The 20,933-nt window shown below is 56.9% G+C and overlaps 5 protein-coding genes across 5 annotated transcripts, besides 1 other annotated feature; all 5 read right to left on the bottom strand.

The window, feature by feature from the left end:
• Positions 1-689: 689 nt before the first annotated feature.
• Positions 690-4,520, bottom strand: LPMP_343930 (protein kinase, putative; the record flags this gene model as incomplete). The annotated part of the gene is made up of 1 exon (XM_010704513.1): positions 690-4,520. The coding sequence occupies one exon, from the start codon at positions 4,518-4,520 to the stop codon at positions 690-692; it is 3,831 nt and encodes a 1,276-aa protein (XP_010702815.1).
• Positions 4,521-5,990: 1,470 nt separating this feature from the next.
• LPMP_343920 (hypothetical protein) lies at positions 5,991-6,431 on the bottom strand (the record flags this gene model as incomplete). Its single annotated transcript, XM_010704512.1, has 1 exon — positions 5,991-6,431. The coding sequence occupies one exon, from the start codon at positions 6,429-6,431 to the stop codon at positions 5,991-5,993; it is 441 nt and encodes a 146-aa protein (XP_010702814.1).
• Positions 6,432-7,449: 1,018 nt separating this feature from the next.
• LPMP_343910 (chaperone protein DNAJ, putatative) lies at positions 7,450-8,634 on the bottom strand (the record flags this gene model as incomplete). Its single annotated transcript, XM_010704511.1, has 1 exon — positions 7,450-8,634. One exon carries the CDS (start codon positions 8,632-8,634, stop codon positions 7,450-7,452), a length of 1,185 nt encoding a protein of 394 aa, XP_010702813.1.
• Positions 8,635-9,747: 1,113 nt separating this feature from the next.
• Positions 9,748-11,841, bottom strand: LPMP_343900 (ATP-dependent RNA helicase, putative; the record flags this gene model as incomplete). Its single annotated transcript, XM_010704510.1, has 1 exon — positions 9,748-11,841. One exon carries the CDS (start codon positions 11,839-11,841, stop codon positions 9,748-9,750), a length of 2,094 nt encoding a protein of 697 aa, XP_010702812.1.
• Positions 11,842-14,187: 2,346 nt separating this feature from the next.
• Positions 14,188-15,372, bottom strand: LPMP_343890 (Bem46-like serine peptidase; the record flags this gene model as incomplete). The annotated part of the gene is made up of 1 exon (XM_010704509.1): positions 14,188-15,372. The coding sequence occupies one exon, from the start codon at positions 15,370-15,372 to the stop codon at positions 14,188-14,190; it is 1,185 nt and encodes a 394-aa protein (XP_010702811.1).
• A 3,741-nt stretch (positions 15,373-19,113) lies between these two features.
• Positions 19,114-20,545: a repeat region.
• Between the last annotated feature and the right edge of the window lie 388 nt (positions 20,546-20,933).

The raw sequence follows: 20,933 nt of genomic DNA, 5'->3' as shown, positions 1-20,933 counted from the left end.
GTGGGTATGTGTGGGTGTGTGTCGGTGTGTATCCGCCACCTTCTCTTTCTTGCCCACACTGGCAAACCATCAACGTTGGCAGTGAAGAGACAGACAGGGCACACCATTACCACCCATCCCCTTTGGCTAAGAATCGAGTCACCGCCTCCCTCTGTTGGATGCGCGAGCGGCAGTCCAGCAGACGTTCGTTATTCTGGTCACCGTCCCCTCCCCTTTTGCTGCGTGTTCCGTTGTGTTTCACTTGAGTATGGGGCGTGGGGCTGACCTTAGCGACGTCCATTCGTGTGCCAGGCGAGTCTCGCAAAGAGTTACAGCGCACGCCAGCGCCGTCACAGAGAGCCCCTCTCGCGCTGCTGCGAAAGGCACGGCGAGATGGAGGCAAACACACAGACCGACGCACCCATGCACGCCCACACACACACACACACACACACACACACACACGCGGAGAGGAGACGTAGTCCGAGGGAAACACAACGGTGCGAAAGAAAAAGCAGCTGTGCGAGGTCAAACCGAACAAAAAAAGCGGGGCAATGTGAGAGAACCACAATACATGCGCATAAAAATGCGGGGCAGAACTTCTCAGTATCCCTTTTTTGTCCATCAGCAGCCCCTATGACAGTGAGAGTCGAACCACAGAGACGCGATCTGTAGCGCCCACTCACCCTACACACCACCACCATCGCGTACTACACGTCAAATGAGTCGTAGAGAAGATGGTTGATCGCCGGGGCCAGTGCAAAGGTGCCGTCGTCGACCAGCTCACACACGCCGTTGTAGCGGATGAGAAACTTTCGGCTCTCATCAAACCAGCGCAATTCATACTCGTTGTTTACAAACACCTGAACAGCGCCGTTGGAAAGGAGAAAGGCGCTGAGGGTACGGTTCTCGTTGAAGCGGAACCATCGCACATAGAGGAAAGGCTCGCCATTGCAGCTGTAGGCGCTGCGAGGTGCCTGGTATACAGAGACGGTACCAGGGGCGCGCTGCTGTTTCATCATGTTCGTGTCATACGCTACAATGTCCTGCAGTGCGTGGAAAGCAATCCTGAGCTCGGGGTGAGCCTTTGCCTTGAGCAGCGACGTCGCATGGGTGGAATCCGCGCCCTCTAAGGTATCCACCTGATTCACAACGAAAAACTGCCGCTCCAGCATGGAAAAAACCGCCGAGTGCATCGAAAAGTCACTTGTGAGAAAAATGGCCCCGGTGCGGCCTGGCTGTGCATGGTAGACGAACGCGTACGGCTCCTCCTCCTCCTCATCGGCCCTAGTCCCGGAAGCACGATCGTGCTCTGGTTCAGCGTGCGGAAACAGGTAAAAGTGTCGAATCCACTCCCCATTCAGCAACGCGTCGCGCTCCTCCGGCGTCGGCTGCCGCGCTTCCTCATCCCTTCGATCCTTCTTGTAGCGCGCAAACGGCCTCCACGGGCCCTCCGGGACGCTCTCTACCGGTCGCTGTTTCACCACCACATCCTCTGGCCGGTGTGGCGGCGCTACTTTCCCAGAGGCTCCTGCTCCGCGGCCACGCTTTTCCTGTTGTTGCATTGCAGCAATCGAAATTCGAGGCAGGTGAAGTTGCGCCATCTCATCCACCTCGCCCACACTAACGTCAACGGCGGCCTGCGTGCCACGTCGCCGATGGTGGGTGTCCTTGGCGGCTCGGTTGCCCTTCTGCTTCACAGGAGAGTGGTTCTTGTCCTGCTTGGGGGGCCGGCCACGACGGCGAGGCAGCTCAGGCGGCACCGATCTCTCGTCTCGACTCTCCTTCTCCTCATCATGGTTGACGGCGGCCTGGAATGAGCACCGCACACCACCTGCCTGCGCAACTGCGCTCCCTGTTCTCGACCCGATGTAGTACTGCGTTCCGCCAGTCCGAAAAAGGTGCTCCCGCAGCACACAGCTGTTCGGATGCACCACACGGCAACAGGAGCACGTGCACTGCTGCTGATACGCTGTGTAGCAGTCTGGGCACAGGTCGCGGCCGCAGGGGCAGTGAAAGAAGTGCAAGTCTTTTTCCTCTGGGCCGGCTGGGAGGAACTCGTAGTCGCACAGGTCACAAACAAAGCCGTACTGGTACTTCTTGCCCATCACCTGCAGCACCTCCTTGAAGCGGTGTGGGTGGGCGGCGGACTTCTCCTGCTCCTCTGCAAGCCATGTGATGCTGTAGCGCTCCTGGTCCTCCTCGATGGTCAGCCGAAAGCTGGCGAGCAGCCATGCATGCTCGATCAGCAGCATCGCAGAAAGCGTACGACGATGGTCCGCCTCGTCTTGGCCAATAACATTTAGACTGAGCTCAAGCGCGACACGCTGCGCACGTTTCATCGCCAGTGAGGATCCCTTGTGACCCGCACGCCCCAGTGCGGAGGAAACGGTGGTGGCGCTAGAGGACCCCTGCCGCCTCAGCGACGCTTGTCGCGAGGACGATGGGGATGGGTTCATGGCTGAAGGCGGCGACGCGGTGCGGCTTGTCAGCTGAGAGACGAGCACCTGCGCAGATGTCGTTGTCCCTGTACTGCCTGGCACACCACCGGATGTGCCGCGAAGGCCACCTTTGAGGGTCGGCGAGAAAGCCTGACGTAGAGACGTATCGCGTTTTCTTCTGCTCCCCGATGCAGCCCTGTTGTGCGACGAGGGCTTCACCCTCACTACAGTTGGCGCCTCCGCGTCCTCCAGAAGCTCCACACTCCCGCTACGCTGAAGACCGGGGCGTATTTGGTCGCTCGCGAACAGAGGTGGCGTGGCACAGGATGACTCCACTGATGTCTTGGAACACCATAAGTTGTCCCTCTGCTCGGCTGCTGTGGTGTCGGCGGTGTCCAGGGTATCCTGCAGTCGCACAGGCAGCACGCCGCGGTTGTGATGCTTCGACGGGCTGGCGCCGCGGTTCATCACTTCCCCCTCATCCTCATCGTCGCCGCTGTTGATACACGTATGCGTGGCACTGGGCTGCAACGCCGTATCAGCCAAGGATGCTGTTCGCTTGTCGCCTTCAGCCGACGCTGCTCTTGAGGCGCCGCAGGACGAGGGAGCCGACACAACACCCTTTGCCCGTCGGGCAGATTTAGATCGTCGTGTTTTGGCCGTCTCTGCCGCCATGACGACAGATATCTCGCGGATGGGCTTGCCGCGCTTGCGGGTGCTGGCGCGCACGTCATACACCTGCACTGCGACCGCCCCATCAACACCGCCCTCCCCGCAGCGCTGCACCACCTTGAGAGACCCACGCGCCGGTGGCGTAGTTGTGTCAGGCGTACGTGGGCCACCGCTGCGTACGCTGTCATTGTTGCTGTGCTGCGGATTGGCCTCCCCATTGCCCTCGCTCGAGGTCGAGGCAGGGCTGTGTAGGCGGCTGTTCAGCAGTGATGCTGTCACACCAGCGCTACGCTCCTCCACCGCACGCATCAGATGGGCCTCATCATGAGAGAGCAGGAAGTCATCCTGCACCCCGAGGAATGCCGCCACAGCTGCAGGTGGATAACGGCGCCGCAAGCTCCACACCTTGTTCGCCAGTATTGTCTCCACGCTTGGTCGCTCCTCGGGGTTGGTGACAAGGATGGAGTTTACAAGTTGCTTCAGGTCATGCGACACTGTAACGCCTACAGGCCAATGCCAGTCGCCGGCCGCCACGCGGCGTAGCAGACGCTCATTCATGCGCTGCTGCCAACTCACGCTGTTGCCCCTTGCGCCCTCCACGCCACTCATGGTCTCCCCAGGACCACTCACGCCCGCCGCAGCAGTACCAGCAGCACCGCCGTTCTTTGTGCCACTGGAGAAGCCGTCCGCTGCCTGAGCCGGTGTCTCCATCGACGGGTACGGGTTCCGCTGCGTGAAAATAGAAAAGAGGACAATCCCCAGCGACCACACATCGGCAGCCACACCGACGCTCACGCGCTTGTCCTTGTGAAGGGCATTGTGCGCCATTTCTGGAGACATGAACGACACCGTGCCTGCCACCACATCCCCTGCCGGTGGCTTAAGCGAGTTACACGCGAGGCCAAAGTCAATCAGCTTCAGGTTACCGTCGAGGTCAAAGACAAAGTTCTGTAGCTTGACGTCTCGGTGAATGCAGCCCTCCATATGCACGTACGAGACGGCCTGTACTGCCTGGTGCGCCATGAAAAGCATCTCTGCTTCGCTGGTGATACGGGTGCTAAGGAGAAGGTCGTGCAGTGTGCTCGGCACACATAGCTCCATCCCAATAACGATCAAGTCTGCTGTCTTGTTGAGCGCGCCGAACTCGAAGCGTGGGAGCAGGAGGTGCCCTTTGGTGCACACACGACTCAGAACATCGAGCTCCTGGCGAAGCCGCATGCCCTTACCCGTTGAAATCTTGAGAGCAAGACGCGGATAGTCGGCGCTAAAAGCACGGTACACAGTGCCGAAGGAGCCCTGACCAATGCGCTCACACGGCCACACCTCCTTCACGCTCTCCGAGTCGCCACTACGCAAAGCAGGAAATCGCAACACCACCTTGCGCACACGGTCCCCGTCGTAGTCAATAGCATCAACAGAGCCGAGCATTATGCACTCGGCTGAGATCTCTATGTGGTGTGACTGATTTGAAGAATTGTGATCGCGATAGAAAACCAACTCTGTCACTAAAGTCTGCTCGCTCTCTTCAGCCAATCCCCCCCTTCTTTTCCGCTGTCTCCACCTCTTTTCGATGCAGCGACGGTGCTAGCAGTCTACACTAACACATGCGTCAGCAACAACGCACCACGACTCTCCTCTCCTGTAGGGTAACAAGAAAGGAGTGGATGAAGAGCGACAAGCAAAGCAGAGGCAGAAAACCAGATTGGCAAAGCAGTGAAGACGATCCACACAGACGCGCTCGCAAGACAAGAAGAAGAGATGCGGAAGGCGCGACACAATAACAGCCAAGGGGAGAGCAAAAAGGAGCACAGGAAGGTAGGCAAATTACTCGCACGCCCAACCACCAAGTCGGAAGAGAAGAAACCTGCGCGTTATGTATGGGCTAATTTTTGTCGATCATGTACTGTAGAGAGCTGTACAGTGGAGGGCAAAAACACCGAAACGGTAAAAGAAATGCAGTGGGGTACGCTGAGTAATGTCGGCTACAGTACCAGCAACCTCTGCATACGGCTTATGTTGACGCTTCTGTCGGTGAGTGGGCAGAAGAATCGGCCGAGGGAAGGAGGCGTTTCGAGAAATGAGCTCCAAGACCTAGTCGGTGAGAAGGGGTTTCTATACCTGGGCTCTCCCACGGTGCATCTGCGCGGACGCCTGTCTGTGTCTGTCTGCGACCCTCCTACTTTGTAGGCTCTCTCGCGTTCGCTCTTTGGGTAGCTGCGCAATGGCGCGAGTGCTTTTCTTTCGTCGGCACTCTCTTCTGATTGCCAGCCCACCCCGTGTCGATATCCGAGAAGTCGCGTAGACAGAAGAGAACAGAAAAACGAGAGGCAGAAGAGGAAGAGGGCGAAGAAAATGACGTGCATCACACGCATGGGTGCCGCTGCAGGAGGGGAAGTCAGACAGACAGGGAAAGAAGAAAAACGCTCAACCGTCACTGGTATACACTCCACAAAAGTGCAGGGCCAATTCGTTTCCTTTTCCCCTACCATCAACAGCGATGAGGCGCTCCAACAGATCGTGAGAGAGACAATATAGATTGAGGCAGACAGCCTGCGCTGTGAAGCAGCTCAATGAAAGGCGCGCGCACACACGTTGTACGAGAATGTGCCATCCTCTCCTCCCCGCGAAGCAGCCCCGAGCACGCTGTAGTGCCTCCTTCCCGTTGCGTCTCTCTGTACTGTGGCAACTGCAGAGCTTCGGTACCGCTTGTTCTGTCTTCTCTCTGTGGATGTGTGTGTGGGGGGGGGGGGGGGGGCTTACTCACCACTGCAGAGCTAATGTGTGGAAGGGGGTAGCCTCGCATGACACTCGTCGTTCCAAGGACCTCCGTCAGTAGCGGCCTCAGGAGCAGGGGGGGTGACCGGGTATGCGGCAACTGCATCCTTCTCCCCTCGTCTCTCAAGAAGACGCAAAGGAGAAAGACGGCGCTGCCGCAACACGCACAAAGTCGGCTCGGGTCGCCTCATCTGTCAAGCACTGAAGGTAGTGCAACGAGTCCCCAGAGACAAGTCGGCGCCGAAACGTGCTGCTGGACGCATACGCGGCAAGCAATGCACGCATGTACGCTTGCGCCTCCGCTCCCAGAAGCGTGGAGGTCTGCCAGTCGCCCCCTTGCAAGGAGCTGGTGACAAGGTAGTGTACCTGCACAGCATTGCTGAGGCAGTGGTTCAGGAATCGAAGGGCCATGTCGTCCTCGGTGCCTTCCGTTATGTCAGCCGCGGAAGTCGACGGGGCCGACATGGTCCTTGCTGGTTTCCTAGAACTCGAGTAGCTCACAGAGAGAAAGAGAAAAAAAAGATCGTTGGAAGAGATGAGTATTGGAAAGAGGCACCTGTGCATGTGTTCGAAGTAGAATAGCTCGTGCGATACCTCACCCTACGCACGGTAGCAACTACCACATGCGCAACACAGCCGCTAACGCAGAGGAGAAGGTGCCCATATTTACTAGAGGAAAGCGTGCGTAGCCTCTTCGATCCCACCCCGCCCACCTCATCGCGCGCAGGTACTGTTGGAATTGAAGAAAACGACACAAGCCTCGGATCCACCAACTCTGCACAGCATTCTTCGATGCTCTGTCACCCCAAGAAGGCGAGTACGTGAACCGCTCCCTCCCTCCCTCTCTCTCTCTCTCTCGGCGTGCAATGGAACCGTCTTCGTCGTATCAGACGGTGGGTTCATTTTTTCCTTAGTGGGATCCTCTCGTGGTTGAGGAGAGAGACCGCGGGTGTGTTCTGTGGCGCTACTGTTGCCATTGCGGCATCGCAGCGGCACAGCCACACGCCTAGTTGAGAAGTGATGAGTTCCAACAACGAAAGGAAAGAAAAGGGCGGAAGCGATGAAAACAAACATGGCGCACTAGAAAAGTAGAAAAGCCTGCGCACAGTGCGCAGAACAACAACAAAGTGTGCGCCTTTGTCTGACTGTCTGCCCGGGTCTGCATGTGCTTGTTTGGATTTGTTTGTTTGCGTCCTTTTCCGAGTGCACTCAAAGGAGGAAAGAAAGAAGGGAAGAGGAGGGAGGGTCGAGTGCAGCGGCCAAGCTCCACCCAGCGCCACGGCCAGGAGAAAGGGGGGAGGCAAACGAAAGGGCTACGGTACATGAGATGAGTCCCCCAGTGATGCAGACGAGGGAATGAAAAGGAGAGGGCGGAAAGGGGGTGAAGAACACAGAAACGCACACAGAGGGAGATGAGAGAGCTCGCGTGCCTAGCCAAGCACAGCCACGCATCAAGGCATGACCACATGGTCGCCTGGTGAAGGACACAACCACACACTGCAGCTGAAAAGGTAAAGCCACAAAGCGCCACCGAAAGGTCTTCGGGAGGAAAAGCGAAAAGAAAGGCAGAGAGAAACGCGTCTCACTCTAGATGCTGCACGCCGAAGAACACGCGCAGCGTGCGTTCAATGGAACGCTGGTAGTAGTACTCCACTGGCAACTCGGGCTCCTCAGTCTCCTCGCCGTCACGAGGCGCAGTGTGGCGGTACCACCGCCCCCCTGGCGAACGGCTTGGTTCGGCTACAGACGGGCACGTCTGCGCGGCCGTCTCACCCCAACTGAACGGTACCGAACTCGACAGCACAAACACAGCCGGCAGAGTTGTTGCCATGCGATGTCGTGTGTACTTCGTGTCGAGGCCGCTGATACGCCTCTGAGTCCGGCTCGAGGTATGACGTCCTTTAGCAGTACAGTCACGTTCTTGTCTTCTTGCCCGCCCTTCCTCGGTGCAGCGGCCGACCTCGTGCGACCGCGTCGGCGCTGTGAAAAGGTAATGAGCCTGCGACGACTCAGCGTCACCACTCGTATCGCCCGCAAGGTCCCCTAGCGAACGGTTGCCCTCCTTCCTGTTTTCCGTTGATTCCCGTCTCTTATGCCGTCGCTTGTCCAGAGGTGCATCGTCAGGTCGAGAGGACGGCGCAGAGACACCGGTGTTCTTCGCTCCTTGCCCTCGACTGAGAGGTGCGGCATGGTGGGGTGGTGAGGGAACAGAGGCATTAATGCGAAGATCCGCGGCGGCGGTGGTGCTGCATTCAATCGTGGAAGATGAGTTGGTATTCTGCGGCTGATGGCTCCGCTGCTGCTGCTGTTGCTGCTGCTGCTGCCGCAAGCATTCACGTTCTCGGACCTGCCGAGCTGCCTCAGCCACAGCCCGCGCATGGGCGTCGAAGCGCTTGCGCTCCTCCTGCTGACGATGTTGCTGTAAGGCCAACAGTTCTTGGTAGTTCATGTCATACAGGTAGCGTCGCGCGACGTCACCCAGAACCTCGTAGGCCTCTTGAATGTCCGTGAAATCCCTCGAGAGTGACTGCAACGAGGCTGTCGATGCATTTGAGCTGATAACGCTAGCAGTGGCTAATGCATTCTCTGGTCTCTTTGGGGCGAGACTGGGCTCGCCGGTATGTACTGTGGAGGTCGGCTCAGTCGCCGCGCCAGTGCCGATCTTGTCCGGATGGAACTGGAGTGCCAGACGCTTGAAGGCGCGGCGGATCTCCTCACCGGAGGCGCGCGGCAGTACATCGAGAATGGCGTAGTAGTCCTTCAACATCACACGTGCCCTCAGCCCACATGAGCCCACAACAACACAAACAAGAGAAAAGGTCTCTTGCGCGCAGCACTTAAGGATAGAAATGCAAGTGAGTGAGAATTCAGAAAGAGGCACAATCTGAAAGGCGAGCAGTAGGAGAAAGAGGGAGATATGAGAATGCCAAAGCTGGCGCTATGCTGTCCATTCACGCATGGAGACGCGCCTGCGGCTCAGCGAGAGAGCGGGTGTGTGTGTGTGTGTGTGAAGGTGTAGGTGTATGTGTATGGTGGAACTGGCAAGCTTTCCCTCTCTCTGGCGTGCTGCATGCTCCTGCACCGTGAAAGAAGTACAGAGAAGAAGTGAGACACGAATAACAAAGAAGGGGAAAGAGAACGTGTAACGCCGGTGACGCTCATCTGGGCCATATAGGTTGTCGGTGATGTGAAGAGGAAAGCGGCGACAAAGACGGTGGACATGCGTCATTACGAATCCCTCAGTCAAGGAGGAAGGACATCGCGCACGCTATTCTCGCCTTTGGAGTACGCCAACACAAGGACAAGGAAAAACTAACACTTAGCGAGTCCCTCACATCCAAAGCAGTCAGTGCACGTTGTAGCGGTACAACAAGGAAGCGCTGTCCGCGCGGCTGTCGTGCTCTTCCTTTACTTGGCAGCAATGTTTTGCCCTTCAGTCAGTGTTTCTGTGTCTGCTTTGATCACCTTGCCCAGCCCCGTACTTGTGGCTTCTGACGCACGTTACACCATCAAGTAGGATTGACTTCGTCGATGCGCGCCCTTTGATTTAATTTATCGTGTTAGCTGCCTCGTCTCGCTTTGGACACGAAAGACAGTTTCGCGTGGGAGTTGCGAACTGCCGTTCTATCATCGAACCTGTCGATCCCTTTTCGCGGCAAATCAAGGTTGCGTAGTGGATGATACTGCTGCAAGCCTATGGACAAAAGTGTGTGTATGCACGTAGCAGCAATGTAGCATTGGTGGAGATATGCAGAGAGAAAGAGAAGCGGACAGAGGAATCCTGCGAAGAGAGCAGCGCTCACACAGTCCCCTCTTCTGGGTGTCTGTGTTTTCGCTTCTTCCTGTGCACCGCTTCGTCACTGAGGTAGTGCACTGACGATCAGCGGGCCTTGCGGGTAAGCTGGGCCTCCTTCCGCTCTCGCGAACTCATGAAAGAGTTCTCAATTGCGTCCATGCCCATCTTCTCGTCCACCACGTGCTGCTTTACCTTGCCGCGCCGCTCCATCTTGACGTAGTAGCTATCCTTGAGCAGCTCGTCTAGCTCCGCCTGCTTCCAGGCGCGGCTGCGCTCTGACTTGGACATCTTCAGCAGCTTCAGCGCCTCCAGTTTCTCGTTGCGCTCCGTGCGGTGCCTCTTCGCGTCTGGGCCTTTATCGCCGCCGCCGCCATCCGCTGCCGCGCTGGACTGCTCCTCACTGGCACGCTGCCGCTTCTCCCGCAGCGCAGTCGCCATCTCCTTCACAAATGGAGCGAATTCCTCCTGCAGAGGAATGCGGAGCACACGCATCCGCTTGATCTCGCCACAGTTGGGAATCTTGAAAAGCCCGAAGCCGTGCGTCAGGTCAGTGAGGTCGATGAGCTGCAGTTGAAAGATGTAACGACACTCGTGTTCCTTGTAGGCCCGCAGGAACGACACGAAGGCGCGGGCGGCGAGGCTCAGCAACTTCTCGTTGTGGCACTCCTCTCGACGCAGCGCGAGAATGGAGGGACTCTCGCACATGTCTCCCATCACCTCCTTCTTTTTCGTGAGTCGCTGGTTCTTTCCCTCCACCATCGCTCGATGCGCCTCGTGCAACTGCTGGCGGCGCTCTCGCCGGCTCAGTTGCTTCTCACGGTGCGCCTGATGAATCGCCTTACACTTATCCGACAACTTGGAGCTCAGCAGCGTGCGTCGCGCGTTCATGCTACGCACCGCATCCTTGGCGGCGTCGACGCTGTCCCGCTCCTCATCGAGGGCTTCCAGGGGCACGTTCTGCAGCCGCATGAAGCTGATGTATTCTAGTTCCTGCGGCATGAGAAAGACGACACTCTCACCACTGCGTCCCATGCGCGCTGTGCGGCCGATACGGTGGATGAATGTGTTGGGGTCCACTGGCGGGTCGTACTGCACCACCACGCCCACTTTCGGGATATCCAGCCCGCGTGACGCCACGTCGGTACAGACGAGAACGCACCTCGAACGCTTCGTGACTTGCCGGTGCACCTTCTGTCGCTTCTCCAGCTTCATCTGTCCGTGGAGAGCAAAGACATTGTCAGCGTCGTCTTTCCACAGCACCGTCGCGAGCGCCTCGTAGAGCCACTCCACGCTTGCACACGTCATGGCGTAGACAAGCACCTTCTCGTCCTTGTGCGACGCCAGGAACTCAACGAGGCGATCCAGCTTCTCCGATGCCTGCGTGAAGGCATAGAAGTTGGAAAGCCGCTCCGGAATCTGCGGCTTTGCAGTATCAACGTTGGCGGAGTTGAGGGAATTAATACGGACGGTGACGGACACCGGATTGCGCATTCCCGCCCGCGCCAGCTCCGCCAGCTCTTTTGTCTGCGTCGCACTGAACAAGCCGGTGCGGCGCTGCTTCGGCAGCCGCTTCAGGATCGCATCCAGTTTTGCCCTAAAGCCGAACTCGAGCAGTTTGTCGGCCTCGTCAAGAATGAGAAGCTCGAACTGACTAAAGTTGAAGAGGCTCGCGTACTTTGAGGAGACGAGCAGCTCGTAGAGGCGGCCTGGTGTACCGACGAGTACGTTGCCGCCCTGCTTGCAGAATTCCTCGACGTCGCGCTGGATGTCGCGCCCGCCGATGAAGCACTGGTACGAGTAGGCGGGAAGGCCGTTCGCTGGGGTGCCATTTTTGTATCCTTTGGTCACAAAGTGCAGCATGCGCTTCACAATCTGAAACACCTGCTGCGCCAACTCCCTCGATGGCAACACGAGAACGGTAAAGACGGCATTATTGCACTCTTTCGCAACCTCACGGCACCGTGGTCGCAGCAGCATCTCCAGGCATGGGATAAGGTATGCGAGCGTCTTGCCGCTGCCGGTGATGGCCTCCACAACCACGTCGTAGTTGGTGAGGAAGAGTGGAATGGTGCGAGCCTGGACGGGGGCCATTGTCGTGAACTTCATGTTGTCGCGGAGGAACGCCAGGGTCGGCTCGCTGAGTGTAGCCCCCTTCATTGTTTCCCACGTGTTCGCCATGGCGAAGACACCGACGCAGCAGCGTACCGCACAGGTGTCCCCAATGGTGACTGAGGCCTGTGAATCCAACGTGAGTGCGGTGAGAAGGGATGGCACACAAAAGAATAGAGAGACACGATCGGCAATGAGGGGAGTGGGAAGGTGCGCTTTGAGCGGTGCCGGTGGTCGAGTGACGTCTCGCTCTCTCTCTCTCGAGCGGCGATACCGTCGCTGCTCTCCTTTGGTGCTTCGCTTTTCGTTTGGGGAGGGGAGCCCGAGCCTACGAAGGGAGGTGGGAGAGAGCACGAGGTGGAAGGGGCATGGGGGAAGCGGCAGTGAACAGAACAAAAAAGGCACCGGAGAATGAGGAAGTGGAGTGTGGCAACAGACGGCACCCCATGATGAGAAAGACGCATAGGTGTCCGCTGTGTCATGCGTGAGCGCAACATGGCAAGCACAGGCCTAAGCAAATTCTGCGGTCCACCAGCGCATAGAAGAGGCTCCCCCCCCCTGGGACCTGCAAAGTCGCTCAGAGTTCAAGGCACACGGACATGGATGCGGCAGAGAACTGGTTCAGCCCACGAGAAAGCGACCGACTAGCATACGCGTACATGGGCACGTGCCAAGAGCAGAGGAGCACACGGACAGCGGCCTAAATGAATCGGCCGGTTGCATTAGCGGCTGGTTTTTGTGTGGCCGCGTATTTGGTTGGCAATCGAGTCCTCAAAGTTGGACGGGGGTTCGAGACAAGATCCACAATGGGGGCGGGAAGAAGACCAGTGTCAGGGAAAAGCGGGCACATACAGCAATGCATGTAGAGGTGAAACCCAGAGAAGGAAGGAGAGAGCAAGGAACGGTAATAAGCGACACGGCAGTCAAAGACAAGAGGGAGGTAGGAAGGTAGTGTAAGCAACCTGCATGGAAGGCGTTCAGTAGTGCAGTCAGACTCTCCCCACTCCCCTTTCCCTCCATTGCATCCGCACCTTTTTTTTTCCATTTCGTCTCACCCACTGAAAACAAAGAACAAAAGCCGGCGCAGCAAACAAAGCACAAAAGCTGAGTGAAGCAAGTCCATCGGTGGCACACCAATACACTCGCACAGGCGCTGGGCAAGCGAGCGGCAGAGATAACAAGAGACGCACACAGCGCAAAACAGAGAGGGAGAGCATCATGGAGAGTTGCTATAATGAAACGTCGAGAGATATACAGCCAAACATACACGCAACCAGGCAAACAAACAAGGGGATGGAGGGGGGGTTAAAGAGCCGAACGCAGTCACTTGCGTGAAGCAGCCGCTACACAAGAGACACACAGGCAGTGAACAAGTAAACACCAACTCGAGTCATGTCTAGGAGTGCCTAGCAGTGACAAGAACATCAAACGCACTCATATTCGGAAGGGGGCAGATAATCGGTGTGTGCCTATAGGGGTGGCGAAGGAAAACAAAAACGAGCGCCAGAGAGACACAGACAAGCACACACGTGTGTAGGCACCTTTGCCCCCGCGCAAAGGTGCCCTTTTTTTCCCAATGCGTTCCCTTTTTGCCTTCTCGCTGCTCAAACAGGTTGGCCCTCCGCTCGCTTTTCATCGACCTCTCCTACGTTTGGAGGAGGGAGGGGGAGGGGGGGGGTAGAGAACGCGTCACCTCTACGCACATAAAACGAGCTCTCTTTACTTACAGCCTCCCCTACTTTTCGCGAGCGATTAGGTGAGAGAAGAGTGTGTTCTCTTTCGCCGCTCCCCTTTCGTTTCTCTCTTGTTTGGGCTGTCCAACGCACCACTAATGCACATCAACGTGCGCCTTTGCGGCAGCAGCCCGCTGGCCCTTGCCAAACTACCGACCCCGATTGCTCTGTACCCCTCTCTTACCCCTTCGCATCCGAAACATTCAGAGAAAAAGCAGCTGGGCAATCCCCTCGCAGATGATAACAAACAAAACAACACTGAAAGAGCAGTCATCGGTCCCAGACCCCTCACGCGGCCCATCGCTGCACCACTTTGCGTAGCAACAACCACTGTGCCCTTTGCCTTTCCTCTCTCTTCCCCCCCCCCTCCCGTGTGGAGGTCCCACACAGACCTCCTTCCCCTGACAGGTGTACGCTATGCGCTCACGCAGCCCACGTACAACAGCCATCAAGGGTGGAAAAAAAAAAAACAGAGAATAAAGAGTGAAGGTAACGGGGAACGAGAAAGAGGGAACGAGGCACCAGCACACAACCCAGGGTACAGGGAGTTGAGGGATCAGCGACTCGGAGCCGCATTCTCCCTTACTTCGACTCCTCCACCTCCCACGGCTTCGTCACCTGCGCATGTGCTTTCATTTTTTCGCCATTTCGTATCTGCTCTCCTCGTACCGCCTTGCCAAAGTCAAATGGCTGCCGCACTCCCACTGTTGCGCACGTCTGTGAGAAATTCCTGCACAGCGCTCATGTAGCCGGGCATCAGCGGCAGGTTGTTGTGCCGCCCTTCCTCGAACTCGAGAAAGCGACGCAACGGGATGGTGAGGCTCCTGCCGTTGCCATCACGCAGGCACTTTGTCGCTGCCTTGTATAGTGTCCGCATCTGCTCTGGTGGCACTATCTCATCACACATACCAGAGAGGAAGAGCATCGGCACCATAACCTTCGTCACCTTTTGCGCGCTGTTCCAGCTAATCCGCAATGCCAAGGGTTTGACGTAGTAATCGAAGACCCCGGCCGCGAGGCTTGGGCATCGGCTTGCCAACTTCGTCAGGATTGGCCGACTCAGTGCAGAGGCCATATCGCCAATGGAGCTGAAGGAGTTCTCTACAATCACAGCAAAAACACGACGGGCGTAGTGCCTGTGGGCAGCCAAGTGGATCGAAACAGCGCCACCGAGGCTGGTGCCCATGACCACGATACGATCACGGGGCACTCGAGGGTCCTTCCACAAATAGTCAAAGCAGGCTTGCGCATCCAGCTCCAGCGTCTCCTGCGTCTGCTCCGCGTCATCGCTAAGCCCGAAACCACGATAGTCGACCATCATCACAGCGCACTTCAGATGCGCCACAAAGGCCTGAGCAAGAGGCAGGCGATGGCCAACGTTACCGGCGTTTCCATGAAAGTACAGCATCACAAAGCTCGGCATCCCGCTCGATAAGCTGGCGTTTCGGTTGCTGCTGGACAGGGTGCTGCCGGCGCTGATGCTGTCTGTAAGGTCACCTGCTCCATCCACCTCCACACGCACCCCTCCCACTGTAGTGCCCACATTCGGGGATGTGCGTCCAATCGCGTCGGGGGTGCTGCAATTGCTGCCCTTCTCCACTGACGACGAAGGCCCTGGCCATAGCATGTAGCCCCACAATCTCACTTTGTCAGAGGTGGTGACACACACACGCTCCGCGTAAGGGATGCCAAGGGCCACCGGGTCTTCGCAGACCTCGCGGCTCTCTGGGGGAATCTGTGGGTAGTAGAGTAGCCGGTTCTGCTGACTGCGGTAGCGAAAGCTCATAATGTGCAGAAACAGCGACACGAATAGGGCGACCAGGAGCAAGTAGAGTCCCGCCGAGAGAAGAAAGCCGCCAAAGCTCATCGTGCCGTTTTGCGCTAGAAGGGATAAAAGTAGTGTAAATCCCGGCGTTGGAGTCCGAGCTCAGATGTCGCCTTAGGCAAGGGACTTGGCGTCTGTTTTCTTCTTTCTTTTAGGCAGGCATGCATGCGCACACACAACCAGTACGTTGAATGGCGAGCGCTGATGTCAAGGAATGCAGGCGCACGAGCGCAGCCAATAGCTCTGTTTCCCTTTTATTCGTTTGTTTTTTCGTCTGTCTGCGTGAAAAGTGGATGGGGCGCGGTAGGGAGAAGCGCTCCAGACCCGACAAGAATCCTGAAGGAAGGTTCGAGAATCGGGGCGAGGTAGACGACACACAAGGGCATACGGGCAGCACTGCTTGGGTGCGCGGGAGATCAGCGAAGAAAGTGGAAATGAAGAACACGAAAACAGGGCAAAACAGTAAAAAGGAAATCAGAGAACGTATGGGAATGTTTCTCTCTAGCTGCCTTGTTGCTGAGAGCCGTGGGCGCGGCTTCCAGAGTGCTGTGCAATGCCTTACAGAAAGCGAAGAGAGCTAAACAACACGCGTTGTCAGGAGGTTGATGCACAAAGCGTAAGAGAGAATAGGTGTTCACAGCAGGAAAGGGGAACAAGCGGACGTCCGTGGCAACGAGAGAAAAAGCGGCAGTATACCAGCTCTCACTGCCACGACTTGCTGGCTGGATACAAAAATGATGAGCCCTGTACGCTGTAGGCAGAGGAAGGTGTGTGTATGTGTGGGTGTGTGAGAAAATATGAAGCAGTGCTGCTGAAACTGCGTGAAGCTTGCCAAAAAAAAAAAAGCACTGAACAGGGAACGGACGACAGCGAGCGGCGAAGAGAGGACACGGCAACCGTTAGAGCGAACGCCCAGAGATAGCGAGCGAGAGAGAGAGAGAGCTGTATTTCTGACTCTCCACCGATCCCCCTTTACCTCTTGCTATATTCTTCTCCCGTAACTGTCGGGCCTGCGGTGGTGAAGCAGAGGATGCACGGAGTTCAGAGTCAAGCAAACACAAAATAGTCAGGGGATTCTCAAAAGATGCACACACGATAGTATAGGTGCGCACACCTGCCGCACGTGCGCAAGCGTAGGCAGGTGAAGAAATAAAATGACAGGGACTTTTTTTCGGCTGTAGTGCAGCGTGCCGCGAAGAGAGAAGCAAGGAAACAGAAAGGCAACGAGAAGCGAAAAGGGGCAGAGAAAAGGAGTCAGTCAGTACGAGGGAAGGCGTAAAGAAACAAAGCAGCAAGAGAGAGGCACAGCTGAAAAGGAGGAGAGTCGGAGAGGAAGGAAGGGGCCCAGGGAGCCCGCGGATGGTGCGCAGATGCCGCCGCGAGTCTTTGAAGGGAGGGAAAGAAGAAGAGAGTGCGTGAGAGATAGCACAGCACCCACCTCCCTCTCCCTACGCCCTTGACACACACTCCATAGGACCTTTGGGGAAAAAAGGACAGACGTCGAGCAGCCCTCCTCTCCGTTTTGCCACTCCTTTGGGTGCTGGCCGAGAGAGAGAGAACGCCCCCGCGCACGTCTCCGCTCGACTGCACATAAGAAGGAGGAGGAAAAAGTTAGCCCAGGCGAAAATGGGAAGAGGGGCCACCGCAGCCTTTACCTTCTTTTCCGAAAAAAAGAGGTCAGCAGTAGCGACAAGTGTCACTCCCACTACAATAACATTGGCTCACCATCACTCTTTGTGATAGGCCTCGGTTAAATATGATGTATCATATATGTTTTTTTTTTTCTCTTGAGCTGGTGCTGCGTGTTTAGTGTGCATAAATGCGTGCGAAAGAATGTGCACGTGCGTAATCGGGTATCCGAAAGAGGAGAAAACATAGGGTGCTGATGTTCCACTACGCTTGTCTGAGTGTACAACTGCGTAGCTGGGTGCGTCGGGCTGTCTGCATTGGAGTGTGACCCCGACCATTGCACCCTACACGAAGTTCTACGTGGAAGAAATTCTCAGCGAATCAAAGAAAAGCGTGAGAGTAAACAGCGAAAAGCACGGAGAAGCAAAGCGAGGTTTCTTCTTCCTTGGAGAGAAACATGAAGAAAAACGACGAGAAACGAACACCTGTGCAACTCCGCGTGCCGGTAGGTACATGTGTGTGGGTAAAAGCGAGTGTCTCATGCATTTTGAAACAAACAGAGGGAAAACAGCAGGTGAGCCGCGCTGTAACCGCAACGACAAGAACAACAGCATGAGACAGAGACGGAGCGGGAGCTAGAAAGCCGGCAGCACACGAGCACACAAAGCACAAGGAGGGAAAGAGAGAGGGGGACACGGGTGGTGGAGAGTGCGTACAGGAATGGCACCAACAGATACGCACTTCGCACCGCACGGACAATACGAGCACACATTCAGAGACGCCAAAACGGAAAAGGGGGAGGAGGGGGAGGGGGGCAAGAACAACAACAAAAAACACCTCTTCTCGCATGCTTGCGAACGAATAGTCCACACACAAAAAAAAAGAACGCAGAGACCCCCCACCCCTGTGGGATCACTACTCCTTTCTTCTCTTGTGTTGTGTCGCTCTTAAGGTGTGTTGGTGTGTGTGTTGCGTGGCCTCTTCTGGGGGTGCAAACTCAAAGGAAAAACGAAAGAGAGAAGCGTGGTAGTGCACGTGCGAATCAGGATGAGAGGGGGAAGAAAGAGGGCAAGAGGACCACGAACTCCAAAGAGAGGAAACAGAAGGACACGCACAAACACGCGCAACGCAGCGCCGCTGTTTCATGGGTGCACTAGGAATAAGGGGGGAGATGTTGGCATGGAGAACAGAGAGAACCAAACAGGACGCAGGAGGAGAAGGTGAACGAGATAGGGCGAACAAAAAAAAAAAATAATAACATGAACTCTATAAGCTCCAGCGTCCTCATCGCCTCTCTACAACCCTACAGCCTCTCGCTACATAACTGCCTATTCTTGTATTATAAGCCATCAAACCTCCTGCAACGTACGCGCTTCCCTCCCGCTCCCTGCGCTCTCTTAGGAGCGCATCGCACCGCAATTGCCTCGCTCTGCCAGATTTGAGCCCTCATTGAGACTCTGAGCGCGCATCACAGCATTAAAGACAGAAAGTTTGCCTTTATGCATTTGCCCATGCAGAAGCGTCGTTCCTGGTCAACGAGCACGAAGCCGCCTAGTACCCGATACGGGCATAAGACGCTGTGAGTAGGGACTCCCATCATGTCTTACGTTTTCATCGGGGCATATCTGTTGCCTCCCCCATCACGCGGCGTTTATATTTTTTTTGCTGCTCTTTGGTCCGCCTCATAGCCCCCCCCCTTACCGTACAAGGGTCCCCTTCAACAACAGCTGAAATCCGAGAAAAGCCCTGCTCCGCAGACACACCCCCTTCCCTCCCTCCAGTCTCCACAGAGGTGCGTTGAGAACTCATCACCGTCGGAGATCGTCGCAGACCCACACAAAGAAGAGACCTTCATTGAGGAAATGGAAGGTGAGCGAAAATGTGCAAACGGTCAGAAGACTTTTTCCCAACTAGAAGAGCCAATAAAAGCAGATCCCTCACACAGAAGCTGAAAGACTCGCACAGCTTCGCCGCAGAAAAACACACAACAGCATCCGCAGGCGCACAAAGCCACTCATATGTACATGCGTAGCATTATGTATGAACCACTATACGACAACTATGTGCAGGTAACACACTAAAGGAGAACGAAATGCCATGCATGTGATTTAAGATAAAAAGGGGGGACGTTTTTCATCAACACGCAATCCCGACACGCACCAGTCCGCTGGCATGCGCACGCAGCTGCACCTCGCCTGCCTCCGCCGCGCCACGACTGAATCCTCGTCGTCTGGGGCGAGCCGTCCCATCGCTGAATCGGGCCATGCGTCTCACGGGCCCGTCTCGTCCCTCCTCGCTCCTCCCCCCGGTGTGTTCTGCGCGATGGGTGCCGGGCCTGCTTGGGTGCACTGCACGCCTCGATCCGAGCGTGCCGCCCCCGGAACCCGGCTCCAGCACAGGGGTCGCGGCGCCTGCTGTGCGGGGGGCGGGCGTGGTGTGGGCGCGTGGAAAATGGGCTGGGGGAAGGGGGACCAGCCAGCGGCAGGCCCGGGCACCCCGCGGCCCGCCTCCCCCTGGAGTCTGGCGGGCCCGGTGGTGTGATCCGGGGCGCGCCAGTCGTGCTCCCGGCACCCGTGCCACCCCAGCCCACCCGGCCGGCCGCAGGAGACGCCGCATGTTCTGCACCTGCGTGCCTTGCTGCTGATCCGCCTGTGCCTCCTCGCGCCCTTTACGCCCATAACGCGTGTGCGCTGCTGGTCCCTGCATGCTCTGCCTGGGTGTGCCACACTGTGCCGGCCGCGGGTGACAGCGCCTGCACACGGCGCTCGCCATTAGCGACTGTGGGAGCAGCTGCGGGGCACGGTTGCCGGTGGACACCCAGCAGAGGAAGCCCGCGCTGCGATGTGGCGGCGTGCACGAGCCCAGCGCGGAACGCCGTGTGCATGCGACTTGGGCGGTTCGCGGGTCTCGTGTGGCATATCGGGCACAGCGCCGTCCCGGGCGCCCTCACAGCAGACAGGGGCGGGGCGGAGGGGGGCGTCACGGCGCTAGCGGAGCAGCGTGCAGCGCGCCATCTGCGCGCCGTGCTGTCGCTGCTACTCTGCCCCCGCTGCAGGAACCCGAGGTATAGCCAGGTGTCCGAGCAGAGCTGGGTGAGGGTGGCCTTCTGTCGCCTCGTAAGCCCAGCGTCCTTGTCCTTCTAGCGTGGAAGTGCTGCCGCCAAGGAGGCCTTCTCTCAGCGCGTCGCAGACCGGCGGCCAGACCCGTAGTCCATGCAGTTGCTGTCGGCGCCACTGCCATTGCCGATTCGGCAAGTTTGTCAACTGCGTCGTGGGGGTGTAGCTCCCAGTGGCCAAAGAGAAACAAAAATGAGGAGGCGCCTGCGACGGGCCGGTAGCGCCATGAGGAGGGACCGCGAGTCCGTGGCAACAGCAGACACGTGCTTTTCTGCACCCTAGGTGATCCAGGCATCCTTGCAGTCGGTCGGACCTCAGCTCCATTGCCTCACACTCGGCGCGACAGCTACAAACAAAAGGGGTTGCAGCCACCTACCGCTGCGCCTGTCCACCGCCAGCGAGGGGACTACGCTACACGGGAAGGCTGCGGCACGCATGCTAAAGGTTTTTCCTCGCCTAGGGAGTCCGCCCGCAGCTCCTCCCAGGAGCGATGCGTGTAAAGACACAGTGCGAAAAGGAGAAGCGAGAGAAACGAAATATATATGTACATGTATGTATGTATATATATTATGCCACAAACTAGACGTTTACGACGAGCATGCCGAGTTGGGGAAGGGGATAGAAGGTGGGGAAGAAGCTAAGAAAGCAAGCAACTAAGAGGGGCAGACAAGCAAAAGGAAAGAGATAAAACAGAAAAGCGTGATTGCGTGTGCACCTTTTTCTTTTCGTTGTTTTACATCGGGAAAACATCGACAGCAACGATTTATGATCGCAGAGGGAAGCGTGTGATAGAGATAAGGGAACGAGGGGAAAAAAGGCCCAAACGCTGCCAGTGAGCCGGGGAAGCGACAAGAAGGA

Source organism: Leishmania panamensis (genome assembly GCF_000755165.1).
Source record: "Leishmania panamensis strain MHOM/PA/94/PSC-1 chromosome 34 sequence".
Taxonomy (NCBI): Eukaryota; Euglenozoa; class Kinetoplastea; order Trypanosomatida; family Trypanosomatidae; genus Leishmania; species Leishmania panamensis.
The sequence above is the reverse complement of the archived record's forward strand: the minus strand, read 5'-3'. Positions and strand labels throughout refer to the sequence as shown.